We start from the raw sequence: 23,541 nt of genomic DNA, 5'->3' as shown, positions 1-23,541 counted from the left end.
TGAATTAAACCCAAGAATTTGTGAATTAAACCCAGGTATCTGTGGATTTAAACTGGGTGTTTTATGAATTAAACCCAGGAAATTGTGAATTAAACCCGGGAACCTGCGATTTCCAGTTAAATTTGAATTAAACCCGGGTTTTTCTGAATTAAACCCCAGTTCCCGCTAATTAAAACCCAATTAATTGTGATTTACACCTCCGAACTAAACTCCTGGGAGTCACCACCTCGTTATTACCCAGCCCCTCATTAACGCCCCTCCTCCTAACGATAGAGCCGATACCTCGTTAGCAGAAGCGCTTAATTATTTGCCCAAAAACCGGGTTTTTCAGCTCTAACCCCGACATTTAATCCCTCGTTAAAGGCAACGGCGCCGCCTCCGCCTCGGCCAATAAATACAACATAAAATGCGGAAAAAAGGCATTTTTCCTCCAGGAAAATGCAGAAAATTCGCAAAATTAACCCCCCATGACCCAACGGAGGCTCCGCTTTAATTGTAAAGTCTTAATCGCTCTTAATAATTAGTGCAATAATAATTAGGGATTTCTCCCCCCGCCCCCGGTCGGTATTTTGGGTCCTGGGAAGCGTTTTCCGAAGTATTTGGGGGATAAAATCCCGCCAAAGGGTGAGGATGAAGAGGGAGGGTCCCCTCCGTTTTGCCATTAAAATCCCCAAATTTGGTGCCGACCAAAAAATTCCGCCAGATTTGAAGCCCTCCCCCCCCCCCCAAAACGCCGATGCTCAATTCCCCTCCCCCGATGCTCCCAGGGAGGGGTCATTTACACCCACTAATTGCTAATTAAAACCAGTTAAACCGGAATAACCCTCTCAGAGCCCGAGGCGAAGGCTCAGACCCGCCCCCGACGCCACAAAAATCAGAATTATTATTATTATTATTTTCCCTCCCTTTGAAGTCTCCGAATTTCTGAGTTTCGGCCGATTTTTGGCCAAATACACCTAATTTAATAAATTAACATATTTCAATTTCCAGCCCCGTGGGGGGATGGAACCGTCGCACGGATTCGAAAGGGGGGAAAAACCCAAATAATTCCCATTTTAAAAGCTCTGGGTTGAAAATAAAGGGCAAACCCGCCCTTTAAAAGAGCCTAAAAATTGAATTGTAATTAATTGCAATTAATTCCCGCTCACGATTCCGCCGCGTCTGTGGTTTTTTTAGTGTTAAATCCAAAGAAAAGCAAAAATCCAGGGAAAAAAATCCACGGTCGGCACCGATTTTAACGTCACGAACATTTATCATGTGGAATGAACCCATCGAGGGGGGGACACAAATAAACCCCTCGTTAATAGAAAATAAGATCATTAAGAGGCCAGATCTCATTAAAAATCGCCGGGTGAATTTTAAAGCTTATCAGGGAATTTGAAATCTAATTTTTTTCCGCTCCAACCAGTGCACCGGTGCCAGAAAAAATACAAATATGTACAAATCCTCCCCCCAAAAATACAAATATCAAAGTATTTTCCGGTAAAACTCATCGTCCCGTCCCACTCGGGGTCATCAAATCACACGCGGTGTGAATAATAGGGCTTAAAATATCTCAAAAAGTCTTGAAAAGGCCTTAAAATGTCTTAGAGTACCTTAAAAAGCCTTTTACAAGGTCTTAAACCACCTTAAATTGCCTTAAAAAGTCTTTAAAAGGTCTTAAAGCATCTCTGAAAAGGTCTTAAATCGACTTAAAGCCCCTCCACAGGTCTTTTAAACGGTCTTAAGATGACTGAAATCAACTTAAAATACCTTAAAAAGGTATTTTAAAAGGCCTTAAAATGACGTAAAGAGACTGTAAAGCACTTTAAAAGGCCTTTTAAAATGTCTTAACATTATTTAAATTGACTTAAAGCACCTTAAGAGGTCTTTTAAAAGGTCTTAAAATTACTTAACGCACCGTAAAAGGTCGTTAAAATGTCTTAAAAACCTTTGAAAAGGTCTTAAAACATCTTGAATCGACTTAAAGCACCTTAAAAAGTCTTTTCAAAGGCCTTAAAGCATCTTAAAGGTCTTTAAAAGTTCTTAAAACATCTTAAAACGTCTTTTAAAAGGACCTAAACCATCTTAAATCGACTTAAGAGCCCCTTAAAAAGTCTTAAAATTACTTAAATCGACTTAAAGCACCTCAAAAAGGTCTTGTAAACTGTTTTAAAAACATCTTAGAAGTGTCTTAAAAGGTCTTAAAGCATCTTAAAATGTTGTTTAGAAGATCCTAAAATGACTTAAAGAGACTTCAAAAGCCTCAAAAAGTCTTTGGAAAGGTCTTAAAATTCTTTAAATTGACTCAAAGCCCCTTAATATGTGTTTTAAAAGGTCTTGAAATGACTCAAAACGTCTTAAAGCACCTTAAAACATCTCTGAAAAGGCCATAAAATGACTTGAATTGTCTTAAAATTTCTTAAAATGTCTTTTAAAAGATCCTAAAACGACTTAAAGAGACTTAAAGCATCTTAAAAATTCTTTTAAAAGGCCTTAAACTGATTTAAAGCACCTTAAAAGGTCATTTAAAAGGTCTCAAAAGCTCTTACATCGACTTAAAGCACCTTAAAAGGTCTTTCTACAAGGTCTTAAAATGACTCACGGCACCTTAAAAAGTCTTTTAAAAGGTCGTAAAATGATTTAAATCGACTTAAAGCCCCCAAAAGGTCTTGAAACACCTTAAAACGCCTTCAAGAAGGGTTTTCCATTGAGTATTTTACGGGAAAAGGGGGGAAAAAAGGCTTTGGGAGAGTAAAAACCCACCGGGAATCAGCAGTTCATTAATTAGAAGAGATTAATTAATTCGATTAACCTCCAAAATCCCCCTCCAGGTGGATCATTCCGGGGGAATCCGGAGCCGGAGCCGCCTTGAGAGGAACCCAGGGTCAACGTTGGCCAACGAGTCCCAGAGGGACCCAACGGCGTTGGCCAACGCCGGAATAATGACGGATTTGGGGAAAACCAGCTCAAAAAAGAGCATAAAAGCCTCTAAAAACTCTACCGTAAGAACAACCCGCGTCCACCCGGCCACCGTTTGGGGTGAAAACCCCAAAAAAGAGCATTTTCTGCTCTTTCCGAAGAGCGGATTTTTGGGCCGGAAGAGTATTTTTTGTTTTTTTTTTTTTAAGGTTTTAATTAATGCCGCTCGTTGTAACCTTTCCCCAAAATTCCCACTTTCCACCATCTTCAGCCCAAATCCGACCCGGGGGGAGGATCCTGTGATCCCGGGGAGTAAAAAAAACAGGAGAATTTGAAAGAAAACCCAAATTTGGGGGATTTTTAGCCATTTAATGGGGAGATTTTCCTGGGGAAACGCGACGCCGGGAATGCTGGGATTTGGGAGCAGTTGCCGTTGGCCAAAGTCAAGGCTCCACCAGAGGAAGGTGATTTGGGTCGATGGGATGGCGAATTTGGCAGAAATAAAGAGAAAATGGGTAAAATAGGAATTTAAGCGCACAAATACGGCAAATTTTTGCTGTTTCCCATCACATGAAAAAAAATGTAACAGCAAATAATTGGATTTTTTGGTCGCATCGAGTCGCCCTGAAACGCTCCGTCGGAACCTTTCAACCTCCTCCCCGAGAAAGAAAATTTAAAATAGAGAAACTCTTCAAATTTATTAATGAAAATAGATAAATATGGTCAACGAGATCAGACCCCAGATGTATCCCACAGAAATAAATCCCTAAAAAACGGAGGATCGATGGGAATTTTTGCCTCCACGTTCAAATGCGAGTCCCATATTTAGTTTTTGGGGTTAATTTTATTTTTTGGGGGGATTTTTGCCCTTTTTGCAGCGCTGTTTGCCCGACCAAGCTCCAAAAAGCAATTTGAAATGTTAATTTTAAACCATTTAAAATTCAAAATGTCAACTTTAAAATGGTTTAAAATTAAAAATGTTAATTTTAAAATTGTTTAGAATTCAAAATGTTTATTTTAAAATAGCTTAGAGTTCAAAATGTTAATTTTAAAATGATGTAAAATTTTAAATAATTTTAAAATAATGTAAAATTTGAAATGTTAATTTTAAAATAGTTTAGAATTAGAAATGTTAATTTTAAATAGTTTAAAATTCAAAATGTTAGTTTTAAAAGTTTAAAATTCAAGATGTTAATTTTAAAACTCAAAATATTTAAAAATAGTTTAGAATTCAAAATAGCTCTTTAAAAACAGCTTAAAATTTGAAATGCTAATTTTAAAGTCGTTTAAAATTCAAAATGTTAATTTTAACTCATTTAAAATTTGAAATTTAATTTTAAATAGATATTTTTCTATCTAAAAATAAGGCTTTTCCACATAAAACCCCACTCCCTCCGTCTTTTTCCATCCTCTGTGGCACGAGCGGTGCTGGGGGGAATAGTTTACGCGTCTCTTTAGAGTAAAAAGTACATCATTTTTATCTAAAAATACCGATTTTGGTGATTCCGCAGACAATGGGTTTTGCCTCCCGCGCTCAGAGCCAAGTTCAGCATGAAAAATCCCCGGAAAATTCAATATATTTGGCTTAAAACCAGCCACGTTGTCCCTCTTGAGCCCCAAAATTGAATTTTTTTGGTTAAATTACGGAGAAAAAATAATAATAAAAAAAGAATTAAAAGACTGAAGCAGGAATTAAAACATAAACACAAAAAACCTTCGGAAAATTCAATGTATTTGCCTTAAAACCGGCCGAGTTGTCCCCGTGGAGCCCCGCAAATTGATTTTTTTGGGTTAAATTATAGAGAAAAAAATTAAATTAAATTAAATTAAAAAAAAAAAAAAAAAAAAAAAAGAATTAAAAGACCGAGCCAGGACTGAAAACGTATTTATTTCTCCAGAAAAGCGGGAGTGAAGCTGCTCTAACCTGTGTCGGACTCTTCGCTGTCGGAGGAGCTGGATTCGCTGCTGCTCTCGGACTCCGAGGAGGAAAATCCCTTCATTTTGGAGGAGCCGGCGACGACGTCCACCTTCTCCGCTGCAAGGGGAGGGGGGATGGGACAGGACATCGTTAACGGCTCCTTAATTAATTACCCCTCCCCCAACCACCGGGGCAGAAAATTCCATTATTTTTTTTTTTTTTAAGGGCAAGAGGTCGGGGCCGCGGGAAATTATAAAATTGCCTGTTTTTTTTTTAATAGATTAAATGAGAATAAAATGAGAATAAAGAAAAAAAAAGGTTACGCTTTTTGCTTAAAAAAATTAAAATTGCCCTTTTTAAAATAAATGAGAAAAATCAGAAAAAAATGAGAATGAGAATAAAGAAAAAAACCCATAACTTTTTTGCTTAAAAGTGTAAAATTACTCTTTTAAGTAGTTTAAATAAGAAAAATCAAAATAAAACAAAATAATGATAAGAGAGAATAAATAATCTAATTTTGTTTGCTTAAAACTATAAAATTGTCCTTAAAATCGCTTAAATAAGAATCAGAATAAAACAAGAATAAAGAAAAAAAACGGTTAAATCTTTTGCTTAAAAATTTAAAATTGCCCTTTTTTAAAACAGCTTAAATGAGAAAAATCAGAATAAAACGAGAATAAGTGAGAATAGAGAAGAAAATCTAATTTTTTTTGCTTAGAAGTATAAAATTGGTCTTTTAAAAAGAGCTTAAATGAGAATAATCAGAATAAAACAAGAATAAAGACAAAAAAGGTTAATTTTTTTAAAAAGTATAAAATGGCCCTTTTTAAAGTAGCTTAGATGAGAAAAATAAAAATGAGAATGAGAATAAAGAAAAATATATTTTTTTTGCTTAAAAGTGTAAAATTACCCTTTTTAAAATCGTTTAAATGAGAAAAATCAGAATAAAACAAGAATGAGAATAAAAAGTTACATTTTTTCCTTAGAAGTACAAATTTGTCCTTTTAAAAATAGCTTAAATGAGAATAATCAGAATAAAATGAGATAAAAGAGAGTAAAGACAAAAAAGGTTGAATTTTTTGCTTATAAAATTGCCCTTTTTAAAGTATCTTAAATGCGAATAATCAGAATGAAAATAGAATAAATGAGAAGGAAAGAAAATTTCGTTTTTTGGTTAAAAGTATAAATTTGTCTTTTTAAAAACAGCTTAAATGAAAAGAAATGAGAGTAAATAAGAATAAAAAAGAATAAATGAGAATAAAGAAAAAATCTAGATTTTTCATTTAAAGTATAAATTTGTTTTTCAAGAGCTTAAATGAGCAAATGAGAATAAAGAAAATCTAATTTCTTTGCTTAGAAGTGTAAAATTACCTTTTTATAACAGCTTAAAGTGAGAATGAAGAAAAAAGAATTAAAAATTTTCGCTGAGAAGTACGAAATTCACTTTTTAAGAGTTTAAATGAGAATAATCAGAATAAAATGAGAATAAAAGCGGGTGCAGGTACAGCCCAGGAGCTGCTCGAGCCACCGGGGCCGCTGGAGCCCTGGGCTAAAGCACTGAACTAAAAGGAAAACAAATTAAAAAATTCTTAATTTTTAAATTTCGAATAAGTTGATTGGAGAAAGATACATTTTAAAGATTAAATAAAATTAAAGACGTTTGAAATTAAAATTTTTCAAATGTCAATAGAACATAAAAATGAAAAAATGGAAAAAGTTAACGATTAAATGCAAGTTAAAAATTTTGAATAAAACTAAAATTTCAAAATGTTAAAATTTCCAAGTAAATTTTAAAGTAAATTAGGTTAAATAAAATTACAAATTAGACATTTAAAAATTAAATACAATTAAATCATATTTTTAATGAAAAAATGTTTAAAAGAAAATAAAAAATTTAGAATTTAAAATTAAAATATTAAAAATGAAATTTAGAAATAAAAATTTTAAAATTTTAAAAATCTTAAAATTAAGTTTAAAAATATGAATTGGTCTTTTTCACAGGAGAAGGGGATCGAGCGCCTCAATCCCTTCACTCATCCTTTTTCCTCCCCCTTCTCCATCCGGAGCCTGGGAAACCCGTCGCTGAAATAAGGCAAAAAATAGATTTTTTGAGGAAAAAAAAAAAAAAAAAAAAAAAAAAGGTTACCTTGAGGTTTCCTCTTCTTGCGCAAACAGGAAGTGACGTATCTCTCCAGCTCCCGCAGGGTGGAGGGTTTCAAGGTCTCGAAGTCGATCTCGATCTCGTCGGGGTTGGAGTTTTTGAGGGAGGGTTCTCGCGATTGGATGATGTGGACGACGCGGCCCAGCTTCTCGCCGGGCAGTTTGTTGATGTCCAGGCTGAGCTGCCGTTTCTCCTCGTAGGACATGGGTTTGCACTTCTCCTCCTCCTCCGACTCGTAGGCGGGAGGGGGTTTGCTGTTCTTCACCGCCACCGCCTCCTTCTTACTAATTAATAACAATTAAGATAAAAAAAAAAAAAAAAAGGTTATTAATGAATCGGGACGAAAAGCAGCCGTTTGGGTCCAACATCTTCAAGGTCGTCACCGAAATTTTAATTTCCATCCATCTTTTTCATGGAGAACCTGAGCACGAAGCTCCACCACGAGGCTGGGACGTGGAAAGACAAGTTCAACCTGACCTGAGACAAGAAAGTCGACCTCAATGTGCCATTAGAGACACAAGGTTGACCTCAACCCGCTGCAGACACCCAAGGTTGACCTCAAATCACTGCAGGACACCCAAAGTTGAGGTCAACCTGCTGTAGGACACCCAAAGTTGAGGTCAACCTGCTGTAGGACACCCAAAGTTGAGGTCAACCTGCTGTAGGACACCTGAAGGTGAGGTCAACCTGCTGTAGGACACCCAAAGTTGAGGTCAACCTGCTGTAGGACACCCAAAGTTGAGGTCAACCTGCTGCAGACTCCCAAGGTTGACCTCAACCCGCTGCAGGACACCCAAAGTTGAGCTGAACCACCTGTAGGACACCCAAGGTTGATCTCAACCAACTGTAGACACTCAAGGTGGACCTCAACCTGCTCTTACGGCAAGGAGGTTGAGCTCAACCTGTGTAGACACCCAAGGTTGAGCTTCAACCAGCTGCAGACACCCAAGGTTGACCTCAACCAGCTCTTAAGACAAGAAGGTTGAGCTTGTGATTTCCTTCTCTCTTAATTTCACCTCGTTACAGCAAAATCTGCCAATTAACTCCTTTTGGCCTTGGGTTCAATCCCGAGGTTCTGCCTCCCCTTCCCGAGTGCATTAAATTTGGGACTCCCAGCATCTTTCCATCGAAAATTAGAGCCTACAGCTTCCAAAAAAAGGGAAAAGGAAGAAAAATGAGAGAATTTGATGTTTGAGGGTCAACAACGTGACACTTTGGGATTTTTTTTCCCTTTTCCCCCATAATCGGGACCCCAAAGGACCCCAAAGCCTGGGGAGGGGAGGGGCTGGCAGGGGGTCAGCCCTAGGTGTCACTCATCAATACTTAAGTTAATTAGCGAAGAGAAACGACACATCGAAGGAAACCGGAAGCGGGACGGGGCTGACCTGGAGGCGCTGCTGTTGCTGTTGCTCTTCTTGGCCTTCTTGGGTGGCGGCTCCTTGGCTTTGCTCTTCTTGGCCTCTTCCAGCTCCTCCTTCTTTTTGTGCTTCTCCTTCTTCTTCTCCTTCTTGTCCTTCTCTTTCTTCTTTGGTTTGTTCTGCTGGGGCTGGGACAGGGCCGCCAATTGCTCATGCACCGCCTTCAGCTGGGAGACACCAACGTCAAGGTCATTTAACCCAGAACCTCCTCCTTTTCCATAATTATTAACTTTTTTCCCTATTTCCCAATCCTTTTTTATCTTCTCCTATTAATTACGTTGGTTCTTCCAGCTCCTCATCCCACCCAAATTTCTGTACATTCAATTATTGACCACTGGGAGAGGATGGAGACAACCTCTTGAGGGTTATTTCTCCACCATCCCGAAGAAACCACCCAATTCCTTCGTGGTTCCCTTAAAAACTAACGATTTTGGGGCTGATGGTCACCATTGGCCAACCAGAAAGTCAACGACTTTGAGCAAAGTCATATTCATTAATTTTTCTATATTAATTAACTTTTTTCTCTACTTCCCAACCCTTTCTTATCTTCTCCTATTAATTATGTTGGTTCTTCCACCTTCCCATTGCACCCCGATTTCCATATCCTGAGCTCCTGCCGTTGGGGACCACCTTGGGGTGTCCTGCCAGGAACTGGAAGGACCTTCCTGAAGAAACCACCCAATTCCTTCATGTTTCCCTTGAAAACCATCCATTTGGGGGTTGATGGTCACCACTGGCCAACCAGAACGTCTACGGCTTTGAGCAAAGACCCTGGGGCCACCGAGGTCAAGAAGAAGGACAGGCTGGACAACCCCCAAGGCCGTGGCGGTACCTGTTCCTGGAGCTCCGCTAATCGCTGAGCTCGCTCTTCCTCGGAGTCATCCGAGGAGCTGTCGCTGTCGGAGGAGCTGTCACTGCTGCTGTCACTCGATGAAGGTGGAGCCACCTTGGTGGGAGGTGGCACCACCACAGGAGAAGAAGCCGGAATCACAGGTTCTTCGGGTTCATCCGGCATCTTGGCGAAGCGCATCTCGAACACGTCCTGGAAACACAAAGCGGGGGAAAAATAACGTGAGGTTGGGCAAAATGGGATGCGACAAACGTGGTCAGGATCTCCAGGATGGTCCCTACGGCCTTGTGGTCTCCACCCAAGGACTCAACACTGTGATGTCGTAGACTTTCCTCAAAGTTCCAAGTTCTTTTGGAATTTTGACCATCTCCAAGATGGTTTTGGGGGGAAAAATTACCGGCAAGAAGGACAAGAGTCATTTAAAAGCTGTGTCATCCAGGTTCTTGAGATCTTCTACGATGGGTTGGTGGTTCCATTCCCGTCTTCTCTTCACCAAACCTGGATTTTCTCAACCCACGCCCCGTGAAAACCACCTCGATTCAACCCAAACCCTCACGCAAGGACCTCTCCCGTCATCCCAAAGAGCGACAGGTTGGAGATGGTTGAATTCCAGTTTTCCCAACAACGGGAAAGTCCTCTTTTCTCCTTAAAACTCGACATGAAAATCCATTTTCATTTAAACGAGACAGATAAGGTGGGACCCCCTGGTTTGGAGCCCGGTTGTATTTCTCGGTGCCTTCTCGTTGAAAGGCCAAGTTTTGGTTTTTTTCAGTTTCCCAGAAGATCGAGTCCCACTTGCATCCAAAAAGAGACTTTTTCTCCCCAAGATCCCACCTCGTGAAGGGCCAAGTTCTTGCAGCCAAAAAAATATGCCATTTTTTTGGCGTCTCCTACAAGGCGAGACCTGAAAATGAGGTGGATTCCCCTCCTTTTAGGTGTTTGGGGACTTATTTCTGAGCTCAGCGACTCCTTTTGGAGCCCGGAAGGAGCCCCCAGAAGATGACCCAAGGGATGGTGGGAAGAAGGACCATCGGTGTCCACCTCTTCAATGCCGAATCGCAACAAAAGGAGAATTCCTCCTTCCTGTCCCACAATTTTGACTTTCAGCCTTCGATTCTTCTTTCTTTTGGATATTCCAGTGAATCAACCACCTCACGATATCGAACGGCGTGGATTTAACTCAAGCCGCCTTTTCCTTCCCGGAGGTTTCCAGCTCTTCCAGTTGAGGCTCATCCTTGGGTTTTTAAGGACATTTTGGGCTCTTTCTGTTGTTTTTTTCCGTTTTTCTTCTCAAAACTCGAACCGACGGAGCATCCCGGGACCGTATTTCTCTGTCCTCAACCTCCTCCTCCCCTTTTTCCGGGCGTTTTTCCAGCTCTTCCAGGCGCTGGAGATGTTGTTTCGCTGCTTCCACCTGCTGGCAAAAGCCGTTTCATCCATTTACTCGCTCGGGCTCCCATTTCAGGGGAAATGGGAGCAGAATTTGGGAAATCCTCCAGGGAACTGGCATTTAATTGGCGCTGAATCACCGCACTTAACGAGCGTTTACGACCTAATTAGTGTTTTTCCATCAACCAGAAAGTCCGGTCCTTGATTAACGCCGGCGGCAAAGGCCGCACCATTGTTTGTTTTTCATTTTTAAGAGTCAGAAATAAAACCTTCCTGGTGGTTTTTTTATACCTATTTAGTCTCTTAATTAACAGAAAAGTTAATTTAAAGTTCTTTTTGTGTGGAGTTAAAAAGAAATCCATGGATTCGGAAGCATCTGGCTTACAAAAAGGCGACGGATCCCCAGGAATCCACCCAGGAATGGATGGAAGAGAAAATCCTGGGAGTATATAAGGAGCTAATTAATGCCTTATTTCTTATTTTATTTAATTATTGAATATTCATTTAATTCTTTTCATTTATTTCTAAATAATGCCCGAGGGATTCTTACTGCCCATGGTTTGTCCGTCACCCCGATGGTTTGTCCATCACCGATACCAGGAGAAATAAACCCCCAACGTCTGCCAGGAGCTGGCGTTAACCCCAAAAAGCCAAGAAACGATGACGAAATGGTAAGAAAAAGCGGAAAACCGGGTTATTTCGGCGGCGGAGGTTTCCAGGCCGAGGGATAACGAGGCGTCTCCTTGAGCAAGAGGCCGCCGAGATTTTTTTTTACTGGATCTCAAGTCCCAACTTGAACCCTGGACTTTGTTCCCAAACTTCAGCAAAGCTCCAGAAACCTCCTTTCCCCCCCCCCCCCCGTAATTTTTAATTCTTAAATCCATTTTCTCAGCAGAGGAAAAGCCAAGGGAGAAGCGACGTCCCCGGGAAGCGGGATCCAGCCGGTGTTTCGGTCCCCAGCTCCGTCCATCCCCACCACGGGGCGGCCAAAATATTGAAACACCCATTTTTGGTGGGATTTTTGCAGTCAAAAGCCCCCTTTTTTAACTCTTTTTGTCCAAAATCCAGTTTTTCCCAGCGGTTGCTCCGTGTGGGGCCGTGTTCCTGAGTTTGTCCAGGGGCTTGATGAGGGCGAAATCCCAATTTCTCAGTCCAGATCTGGCGATTCCCGTCGTTGAGGATGTTCTTCCAGAAAAAAAAACTGGTGAAAAATCCCCCCAAAAAAGAAAAACCCTGAGTTTCCATCAAAATATTCGGTCCTTGGCAGCCCCCGAGAGGATTTATTGGAATTTCACATCGGATTCGTTCCGGTGCTGGTTGGAAAACACCCCGAGACGTCGTTTAAAGAGGCTGCGACGATCCTCGTTAGAGCAAATAAAGAGCAAAGAGCAGCCAAAAGGCGAGAATTGTGTTTTTCTTCCCAGAAAATCCAGAAAAAATACGAGTAAAAGGATGAATTTGACAAAATCCACGCTAAAAATAAGCCCAAACTTGCATTTATTCGGTGAAAATTTGTGTCAAATTAAAGCAGCCCTAACCTGAGCTGGGTTTTTATTTAAAAAAAAAATTATAAAGGACGGGGGTGTTTTCTTGCGCCGCGGCAGCAGCTTCACATCTGGATGGAAATGAAACATCTGGAATCTTCCTCAGAAGCCAGGATTTCCCCCAATTTAATAGCTTTTCCCCAAATTTAATAGCTCTTCTCCCATAATTTAATAGATTTCCCCCCAATTTAATAGATCCCCCCCCTAATTTAATAGCTTTTCCCCCATAATTTAATAGCCTGTCCCCTAATTAAATGGCTTTTCTCCCGTTTTTAATAGCTTTTCCCCCCAATTTAATAGCTTTCCCCCCATTTTTAATACCTTTCCCCTCCAATTTAATACCTTTCCCCCAATTTAATGGCTTTCCCATTTTTAATACCTTTTCCCCCCAATTTAATAGCTTTTCCCTCCGTTTAATAGCCTCACCCCCCCATTTATTAGTTTTTTCCCCATTTTTAATAGCTTGTCCCCCAATTTAATGGCTTTGCTCCCATTTTTAACAGCCCCCCCCCACAATTTAACAGCTTCCTCCCCAATTTAGTAGCTTTTCCCCCAATTTAATACCTTTCCCCCTCAGTTTAACAGCTTTCCCTCCATTTTTAATACCTTGTCCCCCAATTTAATGGCTTTTCTCCCATTTTTAACAGCCCCCCCCCCAATTTTATAACTTTTCCCTCAATTTAATACCTTTCCCCTCCAATTTAATACCTTTCCCCCAATTTAATGGCTTTCCCATTTTTAATACCTTTTCCCCCCAATTTAATAGCTTTTCCCTCCGTTTAATAGCCTCACCCCCCCATTTATTAGTTTTTTCCCCATTTTTAATAGCTTGTCCCCCAATTTAATGGCTTTGCTCCCATTTTTAACAGCCCCCCCCCACAATTTAACAGCTTCCTCCCCAATTTAGTAGCTTTTCCCCCAATTTAATACCTTTCCCCCTCAGTTTAACAGCTTTCCCTCCATTTTTAATACCTTGTCCCCCAATTTAATGGCTTTTCTCCCATTTTTAACAGCCCCCCCCCCAATTTTATAACTTTTCCCTCAATTTAATACCTTTCCCCTCCAATTTAACAGCTTTCCCCCCAATTTTATATCTTTTCGCCCAATTTAATGGATTTTCCCCAACTCCCCGGCTCCTTCTCCCTTTTGGGAGCAGGAAACATCCCCGTAAGAACGAGGGAAAAAAAAAAAAAAGTCATTAAAATCAAGCAGGTCCCGTCACTTATTTTTCTTTGTGGGCGTTTTGGGGCAGAAAAGCGACATTTTACGGTCGCGTTTTTCCTTCTTCCTCCCTCAAAAAACGAGGAGGACACCAAAAAACGAGGCGATTAAACAAAATAAAAGAGTTTAAAGAGGCAAATGGGGCTGAGCCGGCCTCGTTCCAACGGCAAACAGTATTGGGTTTTGGCCCTTATTGACCGCGTCGGTGGTTTTTGGGGTTATTTTGAGATTTTTGGGGTTTGTTTTTGTTGGAAAAAATGAGTGGAGGGAGACCCCGGCGCGTCCTCACCTGCAGCTTTCGGGCCATGGCCACCACCTCGTGGTCGGCCGGGTTGTACTTGTAGCAGTTGGAGAACATCAACCGGACGTCGGCGGCGAATTCCTGAGCGTCCCGGTATTCCCGGGTCTCCAGTTTGGACTGAAAAAAAACAGAGGGGAAAAAGGTAAAAAAAAAAAACCACCGAAAGTCTCCGTTGCGAATCAAACGCATCAAATCCGTGGGTCGAGTAAATACAGCCCCAAAGTGGGGACGGGTTTCAGCTCTCCCTGTGCTGGAATGACTTGTTTTGGGCAAAAGAATGACAATTTTGGTCAAAGGAAGGATCGTGGAGGGTTTATAGAAAAATAACAACTAGTTTTGGGGCAAAAGAATGATCGATTTTGGTCAAATGAAGGACCATGGATGATTTATAGAAAAATAACGACTGGTTTTGGTCAAAAGAACGATCAATTTTGGTCAAAAGAACAACTAATTTCAGTCAAATGAAGGATTGTGGATGGTTCTAAAAAAAAAAAGCAACTAGTTTTGGGCAAAAGAACGATCAGTTTTGGTCAAAGGAAGGGTCACGGATGGTTTATAGAAAAATAACGACTGGTTTTGGTCAAAAGAACGATCAGTTTTGGTCAAAGAATGATCAGTGTTGGTCAAATGAAGGACTGTGGATGATTTCTAAAAAAATGATGACTAGTTTTGGGCAAAAGAATGATCGATTTTGGTCAAAGGAAGGATTGTGGAAGGTTTATGAAAAAATAACAACTGATTTTGGGCAAAAGAACTATCAGTTTTGGTCAACGGAAGGATTGTGGATGGTTCCTAAAAAAGTAACAACTAATTTTGGTCGAAAGAGCGATCAATTTTGGTCAAAAGAATGATCAATTTTAGTCAAAGGCAGGATTGTGGATGGTTTTGGAAAAAATAATGACTGATGTCCATCAAAAAAAATGATCTATTTTGGTCAAATGATGGATTGTAGAAGGTTCCTAAAAAAATAATGACCAGTTTTGGGCAACAGAACGACCAATTTTGGTCAAAGGAAGGACCATGGATGGTTTATAGAAAAACAATGACTGGTTTTGGTCAAAAGAACGATTAATTTTGGCCAAAAGAACAACTGATTTTGGTCAAATGAAGGATTGTGGATGGATTTTTAAAAATAACAACTAATTTTGGTCTAAGGAACGATCAGTTTTGGTCAAATGAAGGATTGTGGATGGTTTATGAAAAAATGATGACCAGTTTTGGACAGAAGAAGGATTAATTTTCATCAAATGAAGGATTTGGGATGGTTTATAAAAAAGTAGAGGTGGCTACGGGTGTCCTCAGTGATGTTCAGAAGAGGACAAGGTGTCCTCCATGCCACCTTCTCGCATCCAGGCGCTTTGGATGAAGAACCCGACGGAGATGTTGTGTTGAAGAGCGTGTTGAAGGCCATGAGTATGAACCTGACCTCAACCAAGAAGGGCTGAACCTCTCCGTGTGCCCAAGATCCTGAGTTAGGAGAAGAACACGGTGGGTTTTGCTCAGGTGGTTCCCCCAGAAGGAAGATCTCAGGGGTTGGAGGGACAGAGCACACCAGGATGGTCCTCCACCCAACGATGACTTTGTTGATGAAGGAGACAAGATTCAACCATCTCACCTGCTTTCAACCACCCACCCATCCCCGAGGAACCACACTGGGGTCTCCAGAGCTCGGACCTCCACCCTTGGAGGACACAGACCTGCTCTACGGTGTCCCAAAGCCTACGTGGAGCTGGGATGGGGGTGGAGACAACCTTGAGATGACCCCTCATGGCCCCAAACTGTGGTTCACAGTTCACAGCTGTGACAACATCGCGCTGTGGGTCAGGTTGTACAACTGGAAGATGGAGAAGGTTCCAACAGCTCCCTCAGCAACGTCTGCCAAGACACTGGGCAGAGAGAGGTGCTGATGGGCAAGACCTAATGCTCATCGTTCACCAGTCCCAAGGAGGAAGGACAAAGCCAAGACTTGACACTGGTGTCCCCAAGGTTGGACCCATCAAGATCCAAGAGGATTCAACCATCTCACCTGCTTTCAACCACCCACCCTTCCTCCAGGAACCACGTTGGGGTCTCCAGAGCTTTGACCTCCACCCTTGGAGGACACGGACCTGCTATATGGTCTCCCAAAGGCTACGTGGAGCTGGGATGGGGTTGGAGACAGACTTGAGAGGTGCCAATGGGCAGCTCTGGATGGGCAAGACCTAACGCTCATCGTTGGCCAAGACCGGAGGAGGAAGGACAAAGCCAAGACTTGACTTTGGTGTCCCCAAGGTTGGACCCATCAAGATCCGAGAGGTGGGAAAAGTCCATGACGAAGGAAAATCCACACCCAAACCAGGCGAAAAAGAGTTAAAAACTTTCTAAATGATGAATTTAACTAAAATTCGAACTAAAAAGTCCGATTTCTAAATAGGGAATTAAAGTTTGAGAACTCCAAAGTTAAAGATTTCCAAATAAGGAATTAAAGTCACGGCTAAAGTTTGACTCCGAAATAATGAATTAACGCTCGATAACCAAAAAGTTAAAAGTTCAAAATTAACGAATCCAGGTTTTCCACCTAAAAAGTTCCATTTCTAAATCCTGAATTAACATTTCCAGGGATGATTTTGGAGTCGCTTTTTAAAATTAAACCTGAATTAACGTTTCAAGGGGAAACGCGGATGAATTTATTCTTTAAAATGAAGGAATTTCGAAGCAGAAGGAACTTCCTGTGCTTAAAGAAAGGCCGATTTAGATGGAAAACCCATGAAAGGCGGGATTTTATATTAAAAAGGATTGAAAAGGGGGTTGGTTTAAAGCCAATCCCCTCATTCTTGTCCTTGATGCCCTCTTGACCTGAAAAAAAATGGGGAGATTTCTCCAATAAAGGGAAATTTTCTATGAAATCGCCCCCGTGTGAGCGTTTCTTGGTTATTTTAACGGAAAAAAACCCCAGTCCATGATTTGTAATAACATCATTTCAAGACCATTGCTCGTTAGGTCATTAATAACTGACAGTTATTAATTATTGCTCTTGAGCAACCAATTGGGGACTGTTTTTTTCCCTCCAGGAGGATGGTTTTTAGAGTTTGATCTTCACTTTCATTGGTCAAGAAAAATGCCGGATATTTGGTTTTTTCCCAAATATCACGAGACCGAACGTACCACGAACCTACAGCCAAAATAACCTGGTTTGAAGACCACTGCTCGTTAGGTAATTAATAACTGACAGTTATTAATTACTGCTCTTGAGCAACCAGTTAGAGACTGTTTTTTCCCACCCGGAGGATGGTTTTTAGGGTTTAATCTTCACCTTAAACGGTGAGGAAAAATGCCAGATTATTTGGTTTTTTCCCAAATATCACGATTCCGGCGAGAGAAGAGGAGACGAGACCGAACCTCCCACAAACCCACCGCCAAAATAAATCCATCCAACATTTGAGGATGCCTCGTGGGGTGAAAAAAGGGTGAAAAAAATCACCTTTTTTTGGTCTCTTCTCACCCCCTTCCCCAACCTCCTCCCCCCCACAACCCACTCTTACTTTGATGGTGCTCAGATCCATGGGGTGTTTAATGATATCGCAATAATCGTGCAGTCCCAGCGCCTCCACGTCCACGGGTTTGTAGAAGGGCCAGGCGTAGGCGGCGTGTTTCTTGGCGAACATCTCCTTGATGATTCCCCCGCAGTATTTCAACTGCTCTGAGATTTTGCTGCTTTTTTCTACCGCGTGTTGTTGAGAATCCGGAACGTCCTTCTTGGGAGGTTTCACCGGGCGACTGCTTTCCCGACGGGGACCCAGTTTGGTGGCTTTGGGTTCGACGGGTAACGATGAGGATTCGTGGATTGGGTCGATGGTGGTCGGCGTCGTGGTGTCCGCTTTCCTTTTCACCCCTTTTTTTGTCTAAAACCGAGCAAATAAATCAAGATTAATTCAGGATATCGTACTTTTGAGTCGTGTTTCTTGGAGCGTTGACTTGGGTTCACCATTGCTGGTGACAACTCTATGAGAAGGACGCTGGACGCCCTTCCGTAAACATTCCAGTGTTTTTGAGCTGTAGGAAGCTCCACGGGGAAAAGCACGGATTATTTCTACTCAACCACCAAAAATCAAGGGGAGGAGTCACTTCAGCAAGTCAAGAAATTCTTCCCAACTCATATAAAGCTCAAGAAAAGGAGGTTTTAAGAGGATTTAAGAGGTTTCCACACAACTTGGGTGGAATTCCCCGTGTCCAACGTTAACCGGTGTCAGAGACGGTCACCGTGGGCTCCTCAAGTTTCTCAAACTGTGATTTTTTTGACCCAACTGTGGCCGGCTTCGCCTTAAAATGAGCCTCCAGCGGCAAAGCGAAGAGCAACCCCTTGACCAACTGCAACATGAAGGTAATTAAAGCTGTTGGTGTCAAGATGATTAAGGAAAGGACTCACCTTGACGGGTTGGGCGGGCGTGGGGATGACGGGAGGGTGAGGTTGGATGGGTTGGGGGGCCGGGGCCGGCGGGGCGGGGGCCTGGGGGGCCGGCGGGGGCGGGACGGGAGGTTGAGGAGGCACCATCGTCATGACGGGGGTCTGGACGATGAGGTCGGGGGTGACGGAAGGGAAGGAATGAGCCGTTTGGGCCGACTGGAGGGTCTGCGGCGGCACCGGCGTCTGGGCCGGGGAGGAGGCTTGGGGGGCGTTGGGGACCGTGGATGAGCCCGGTTTGGACGTCACTGCCAAGAGAAGAAAGAAAGAAAAAGGTCATTTCTCCCTTCAAACTTCATTACTTTAATGAAAAAAAACCACAATTAATGATTTGTAATAACATCATTTAAAGACCGTTGTTCATTAGTTAATTATCTCACAGTTCCTGCTCTTGAGCGACCAGTCGGGGACTGGTTTTCCTCCAGGAAGATGGTTTTTAGGGTTTTATCTTCACCTTAAATGGTGAAGAAACTGGGTTTTATGAGTTTTATCTTCACCTTAAATGGTGAAGAAACCATTTGTGCCAAATCAGGACCCAATTGTGCCAAAAATCCACCAGAAAAAGACCAAGATGAGGCCAAAGGTGTCTCCTCTCCCCCCCTTCCCTTCACCCAACGGACTCGAGTGCGTTGTCTCCTTCCCACCCGATTGTGCTACTCAAAGTTCTTCGTTTTCATGGTTTTGGGGCCAAAACTGGGCGTCTCTTCCCTTGGGAGAAGAGCTTCTTGGTGACCCAAGCCATGGCACTGTCTTGATTTTCATGGGTTTTGGGACCAAAATTGGGCAGCTCTTCCCTTGGGAGGGACTTTGTGCTGCGGGATCGAGAAGAGCTTCTTAATTCTTGGTGACTCAAGTCACGGCTGGAGATCGATGTCTTCATTTGGTGATTCCAAACACGGAGGTTGGGACACGAGGTTGGAGACGTGAACGTTGTTCTTGGACCTTCTGGTGACACTGGGGGTGTCACCTCCTCGCTGGAGCTGCTACTTGGGCAAAGCTTCCGAACCCCCCAGTAGGGAAAAGGTGGGAATGATGGGACACAACACCCTACTTCGGCCAATTAAGGTCAACCCCAAGGTCTGGAGAGGGTCTGGGGACCTTCTGCCTGGCATCAAACAAGCCTCGTTAGCGATAATTCCAACCCCTCTTCCATGAAACACTCCCAAAACTAATTAATTAGGGAAGAACCGCAGCCGAATTGGCTCCCAATCCGCCCCCAGGTCCTGCTGGGATCTTGTGGATCCTGCTGGGATCCCGTGGGTCCTAATTGGATCCTGTGGTCCTGCCGGGATCTTGTGGGTCCTGCTGGGATACCGTGGGGCCTAACTGGATCCTGTGGGTCCCGCCAGGATCTCGTGGGTCCTGCTGGGATCTCCTGGGTCCTGTTGGCATCTCAGGGGTCCTACTGGGATCCTGTGGCTCCTGCGGGTCCTGCTGGGATCTCATGGGTCCTAACTGGATCCTGGGCTCCTGCCAGGATCCAGTGGGTCCTAATAGGATCCTGTGGATCCTGTTGGCATCTCAGGGCTCCTACTGGGATTCCATGGTCCTACTGCGATTCCGTGGTCCTGCTGGGATCCCGTGGTCCTGCTGGGATCTCATGGATCCTAACTGGATCCCATGGTCTTGCCAGGATCCTGTGGGTCCTCATGGGATTCTGTGGTCCTGCCGGGATCTTGTGAGTCCTAATGGGATTCTGTGGGTCCTGCTGGGATCCCGTGGTCCTGCTGGGATGTGGGGGGTTCTATTGGGATCCAGTGGTCCCTGCTGGGATCTGGGGGGTCCTAATGGGATCTCGTGGGGCCTGCTGGTCATGTGCAGAAAAACCCCAAAATTGGCTTTGTTGGTGCTTCAAAAGTTGAATTTCACGATGCCAAAAGGACTCAAGGACATGGAGAGAACTGGTGCCGTGCAAGAAGAACACGCGTGGACACACGTGCAAACCCGTAACGGAGACACGGACGGTGAAAAACACCAAGAAAAAGGAAAATAAAGCCAAAATAATTAAAAGTTTGAAATGTTCAGCTTTTACAACCCCTTTTTTTGGTTCCTCGGTGTTTCAGGTGAAAAGATGGTCTGAAAATGGTAGGAACGACGTCCCTCTGCGCAGAAAGGTGGCGGCTGTCGGTAATAAATCAGGGAAAATTCAGGAGATTTAGGAAATATTGGGATATTTCCTATAAATATTTGAATTTGCAGGCACCACCCAGGTGACGGCAGCACAGAAAGGTCTTCTCTTCCAACAGCTTCTGAGGACCTTCATCCCAGAGTCCGATTCCTTCTCTATTACCCCAACAACCGGTCCCCAAACATGCTGATTTTCCAGTAAAACTGGGAAAATAACCCACTGGGACCCCAGTGACACCAGTCCAAGGCAGAGCCAGGAGAAGACGGGAGGTTGCAGAAGGGCTGTGGGACACTCACGCCACCTCGTGGGCAATAAATATGGTCAAAACCTTGGGTTTTTGGTGAAGAAGCTCGTGGACGCTCCCAGATTCACCATTTTCCTTCATATTGTGCAGTGTTTGGGTTAAAAGGATGAGAATTAGACAAGATGAAGGTGAAAAATGCTTAAAATTAAGAAATCTTGACACCGAAGCAGCCATGTTCGACAAGACACTGCTGAGATCCAAGCCATGGCCGGGATGTTCTCAACCCTCAACCCTTTGAGGAACGATGTGACAGTGTCGGCAGCTGATGTGGAGTCTCAGAAATGGTTGAAATCTCCCCAAAAATGAGACAATGAAATCCTCAAAGTATATATTTGATAACCCACGACGGCTGTCTCCCGCGAGCTCCTCGTGGGTGAGTGTAGGAAGGCGGGATGGATGAGAGGACAATGAGGAGGATGGAGAACTGGCCCAATGGCAGAGCTCAGAGTGTTGTGATCAGCGGTGAAGAGTCCAGTTGGAGGCCGGCGGCTACTGGTGGTCCCCAGGGTCTGAGAGGACCCCAGGTACTGGGTCCAGGCTGATTCAATATATTCATCAATGACCTGGGTGAGGGGTGGGGGACACACCAGAAGGACGTGCCACCACCCAACGAGACCAGGCTGGAGAGGAACCTCATGAAGTTCAACAAGGGCAAGTCTGCACCTCGAGAGGAATAACCCTATGGACCAGTTTGGGTTAGAATCACGGACTGGTTTGGGTGGGAAGGGACCTTAAAGACCCTCCAGTCTCACCTGGACAGGGACACTCCTCAGAAGGACGTGCCACCACCCAACGAGACCAAGCTGGAGAGGAACCTCACGAAGTTCAACAAGGGCAAGTCTTGCACCAAGGGAGGAATAACCCCATGGACCAGTTTGGGTTAGAATCACAGACTGGTTTGGGTGGGAAGGGACCTTAAAGACCCTCCAGTGCCACCCCCTGCCACGGGGACACCTCCCACCAGACCAGGTTGCCCAAAGCCTCGTCCAACCTGGCCTTGAATCCCTGCAGGGATGGGGCAGCCACAGCTTCTCTGGGCAACCTGGGCCAGGCTCTCACCACCCTCGTGGTCCCAACGCTCCCTGCCCCCTGTTGTGTCACCGATGGCATCACCAACGGTGTCACCGACACCTTTCTAACCCAACGCAGCTCTTTTCTTTTAAGGCACCGAGTCCAATCCGGGAGGACGTGAAAAACGTCTGTGAAACTCAAGGATTTCTGACACGACACAATTTGTGCCGGTTTTTAACCCCCTCCATTTTAACTCATCCCGGCAGAAATGAAACGCTTTTCCCATCGCTCTCAGCAACCCCCTTCGGGAAAAGCCGGGAATGAGGGCGTTAAAATACACCTGCCTTAAAAGCGCTGAATTTACGGCAAAATCCGCCCCCAAAACGTTCCTTCTCCCCCCAAAATCGATGCCCAGAAGCCACGGATGAGGGACTTCAGGAGGTGGCCGAGCCCCAAAATGGCTTCCTCCTTCCCACCCCCGTTTTTGACACCCCACAAATAAAACGAGGCACCGAGAGCGTCCCACAGAAGGTTGGCTTTAATTAACACCCCCAATTAACACCCCCCCACCCCACCCCGATTTAGGCGGGATGAAACCGGCCTCGTTACCTGCTTCCTTCCTGGCGCGTCCCCTCCCTTTCGTTTGGGCGATGACGATTTCCGTTTCCTCCTGGGTCATCTCGGAGATTTTCTGGAGGAAAAGCTTTTCTAGAGCTTCTGCCATTAAGACTATGTCATCCCCTGGCTGGAGGGAAACCAGAAACCACCCATCAGGCAAAAGAGATGGAAACAGATGAATTTTATATCAAAATATACCTAAAATTTCTCTCTGGGAAGGTTTCCAGAGAGAGGACATTTCCCCCCTCCCCTCATTAGTGCTGCTGAAGAGCTCAGAAGGGCTTCCGAGGCCTTTTTTTCCCCAAAAAGGAGGTTTTTGAGGAGGAAGTTGATTGTTGGGAGAGTTTTCTTGTTGGAAAACTGGTGTGGAAGGAGACGACGGCACTGAATGGTGCTTCCAGACCCGGAGGAGATCGTTCTGAAGGACCCAAAATTGCTGCCATGGCCACAGAGATGGTTCTGAAGGACCCAAAACCAATGGCCAAGGAGATGGTTTGAAAGACCCAAAACTGCTGCAATGGCCAAGGGGATGGTTTGGAAGGACCAAAGGCCAAGGGGATCATTCTGAGGGACCCAAAACTGCTGCAATGACCATGGAGGTGGTTCTGAAGGACCGAAGGCCAAGTAGATGGTTTGGAAGGACCCAAACTCAATGGCCAAGGAGGTGTTTTGGAAGGACCAAAGGCCAAGGAGATGGTTCTGAAGGACCCAAAATTGCTGCAACAGCTGAGGAGATGGTTCAACAGGACCCAAACTCAATGGCCAAGGAGATGGTCATGAAGGACCAAAGGCCAAGGAGATGGTGTTGAAGGACCCAAATTGCTCTAGTGGCCAAGGAGATGGTTGGAAGGACCCATTTGTTGTCGTTTTTGCTAATTAAGAAGATAACGAGGGAGCGTTTCGCTCTCTGTAGGGCCTGGTGCCACCTCCGGGAACCTTCTCCAACCCTCCAAGGTCCACCATCGCCCCCAGGATTTGGTGGAAAAGCTCGAGATGCTCCTCACCCCCCTCAGAGATCCCTTCCTGCACCCCCAGTGGTCTCAAAACTGTTTATAAAATGCTTTTTGGGGACGTTTCTCGCTTTTTGGAGCAGAATCTCCTACACCCAAACCAGGGTCAGACACAAAACCCCTCAATTTCCTGTCTTTTTTCCCCGTTTTTTTTTTTTCCTTCCCAGATTTTAGAGTTTCAAACCTCAATCCGGCTTTTTAAGAAGAAAACCGAAGCCCAGACCAACTCCTCCAGGATTTTGAGAACGTTCCTGGCTCCACTCAAGTCAGAGCCCAAGAAAAAATCTTAAAAAAATATCCTTTTAAGCAAAAAATTAAAAAAGAAA

At 43.7% G+C, this 23,541-nt stretch overlaps 1 protein-coding gene across 1 annotated transcript in view; it reads right to left on the bottom strand.

Annotated features, from left to right (window-relative positions):
• BRD4 (bromodomain containing 4) overlaps positions 1-23,541 on the bottom strand; it is a 68,999-nt gene that overhangs the window by 18,215 nt on the left and 27,243 nt on the right. The window contains exons 6-13 of the mRNA XM_074165146.1: positions 22,197-22,332; positions 18,109-18,392; positions 17,225-17,584; positions 13,692-13,820; positions 9,231-9,440; positions 8,366-8,565; positions 6,966-7,264; positions 4,826-4,936 (exon numbers count right to left, since the gene is read on the bottom strand). Of these exons, the coding sequence (XP_074021247.1) occupies positions 4,826-4,936; positions 6,966-7,264; positions 8,366-8,565; positions 9,231-9,440; positions 13,692-13,820; positions 17,225-17,584; positions 18,109-18,392; positions 22,197-22,332 (1,729 nt within the window). The remainder of the gene's footprint in view (positions 1-4,825; positions 4,937-6,965; positions 7,265-8,365; positions 8,566-9,230; positions 9,441-13,691; positions 13,821-17,224; positions 17,585-18,108; positions 18,393-22,196; positions 22,333-23,541) is intronic.

The sequence above is a fragment of the Numenius arquata genome, chromosome 33 (genome assembly GCF_964106895.1).
Source record: "Numenius arquata chromosome 33, bNumArq3.hap1.1, whole genome shotgun sequence".
Taxonomy (NCBI): domain Eukaryota; kingdom Metazoa; phylum Chordata; class Aves; order Charadriiformes; family Scolopacidae; genus Numenius; species Numenius arquata.
The sequence above is the reverse complement of the archived record's forward strand: the minus strand, read 5'-3'. Positions and strand labels throughout refer to the sequence as shown.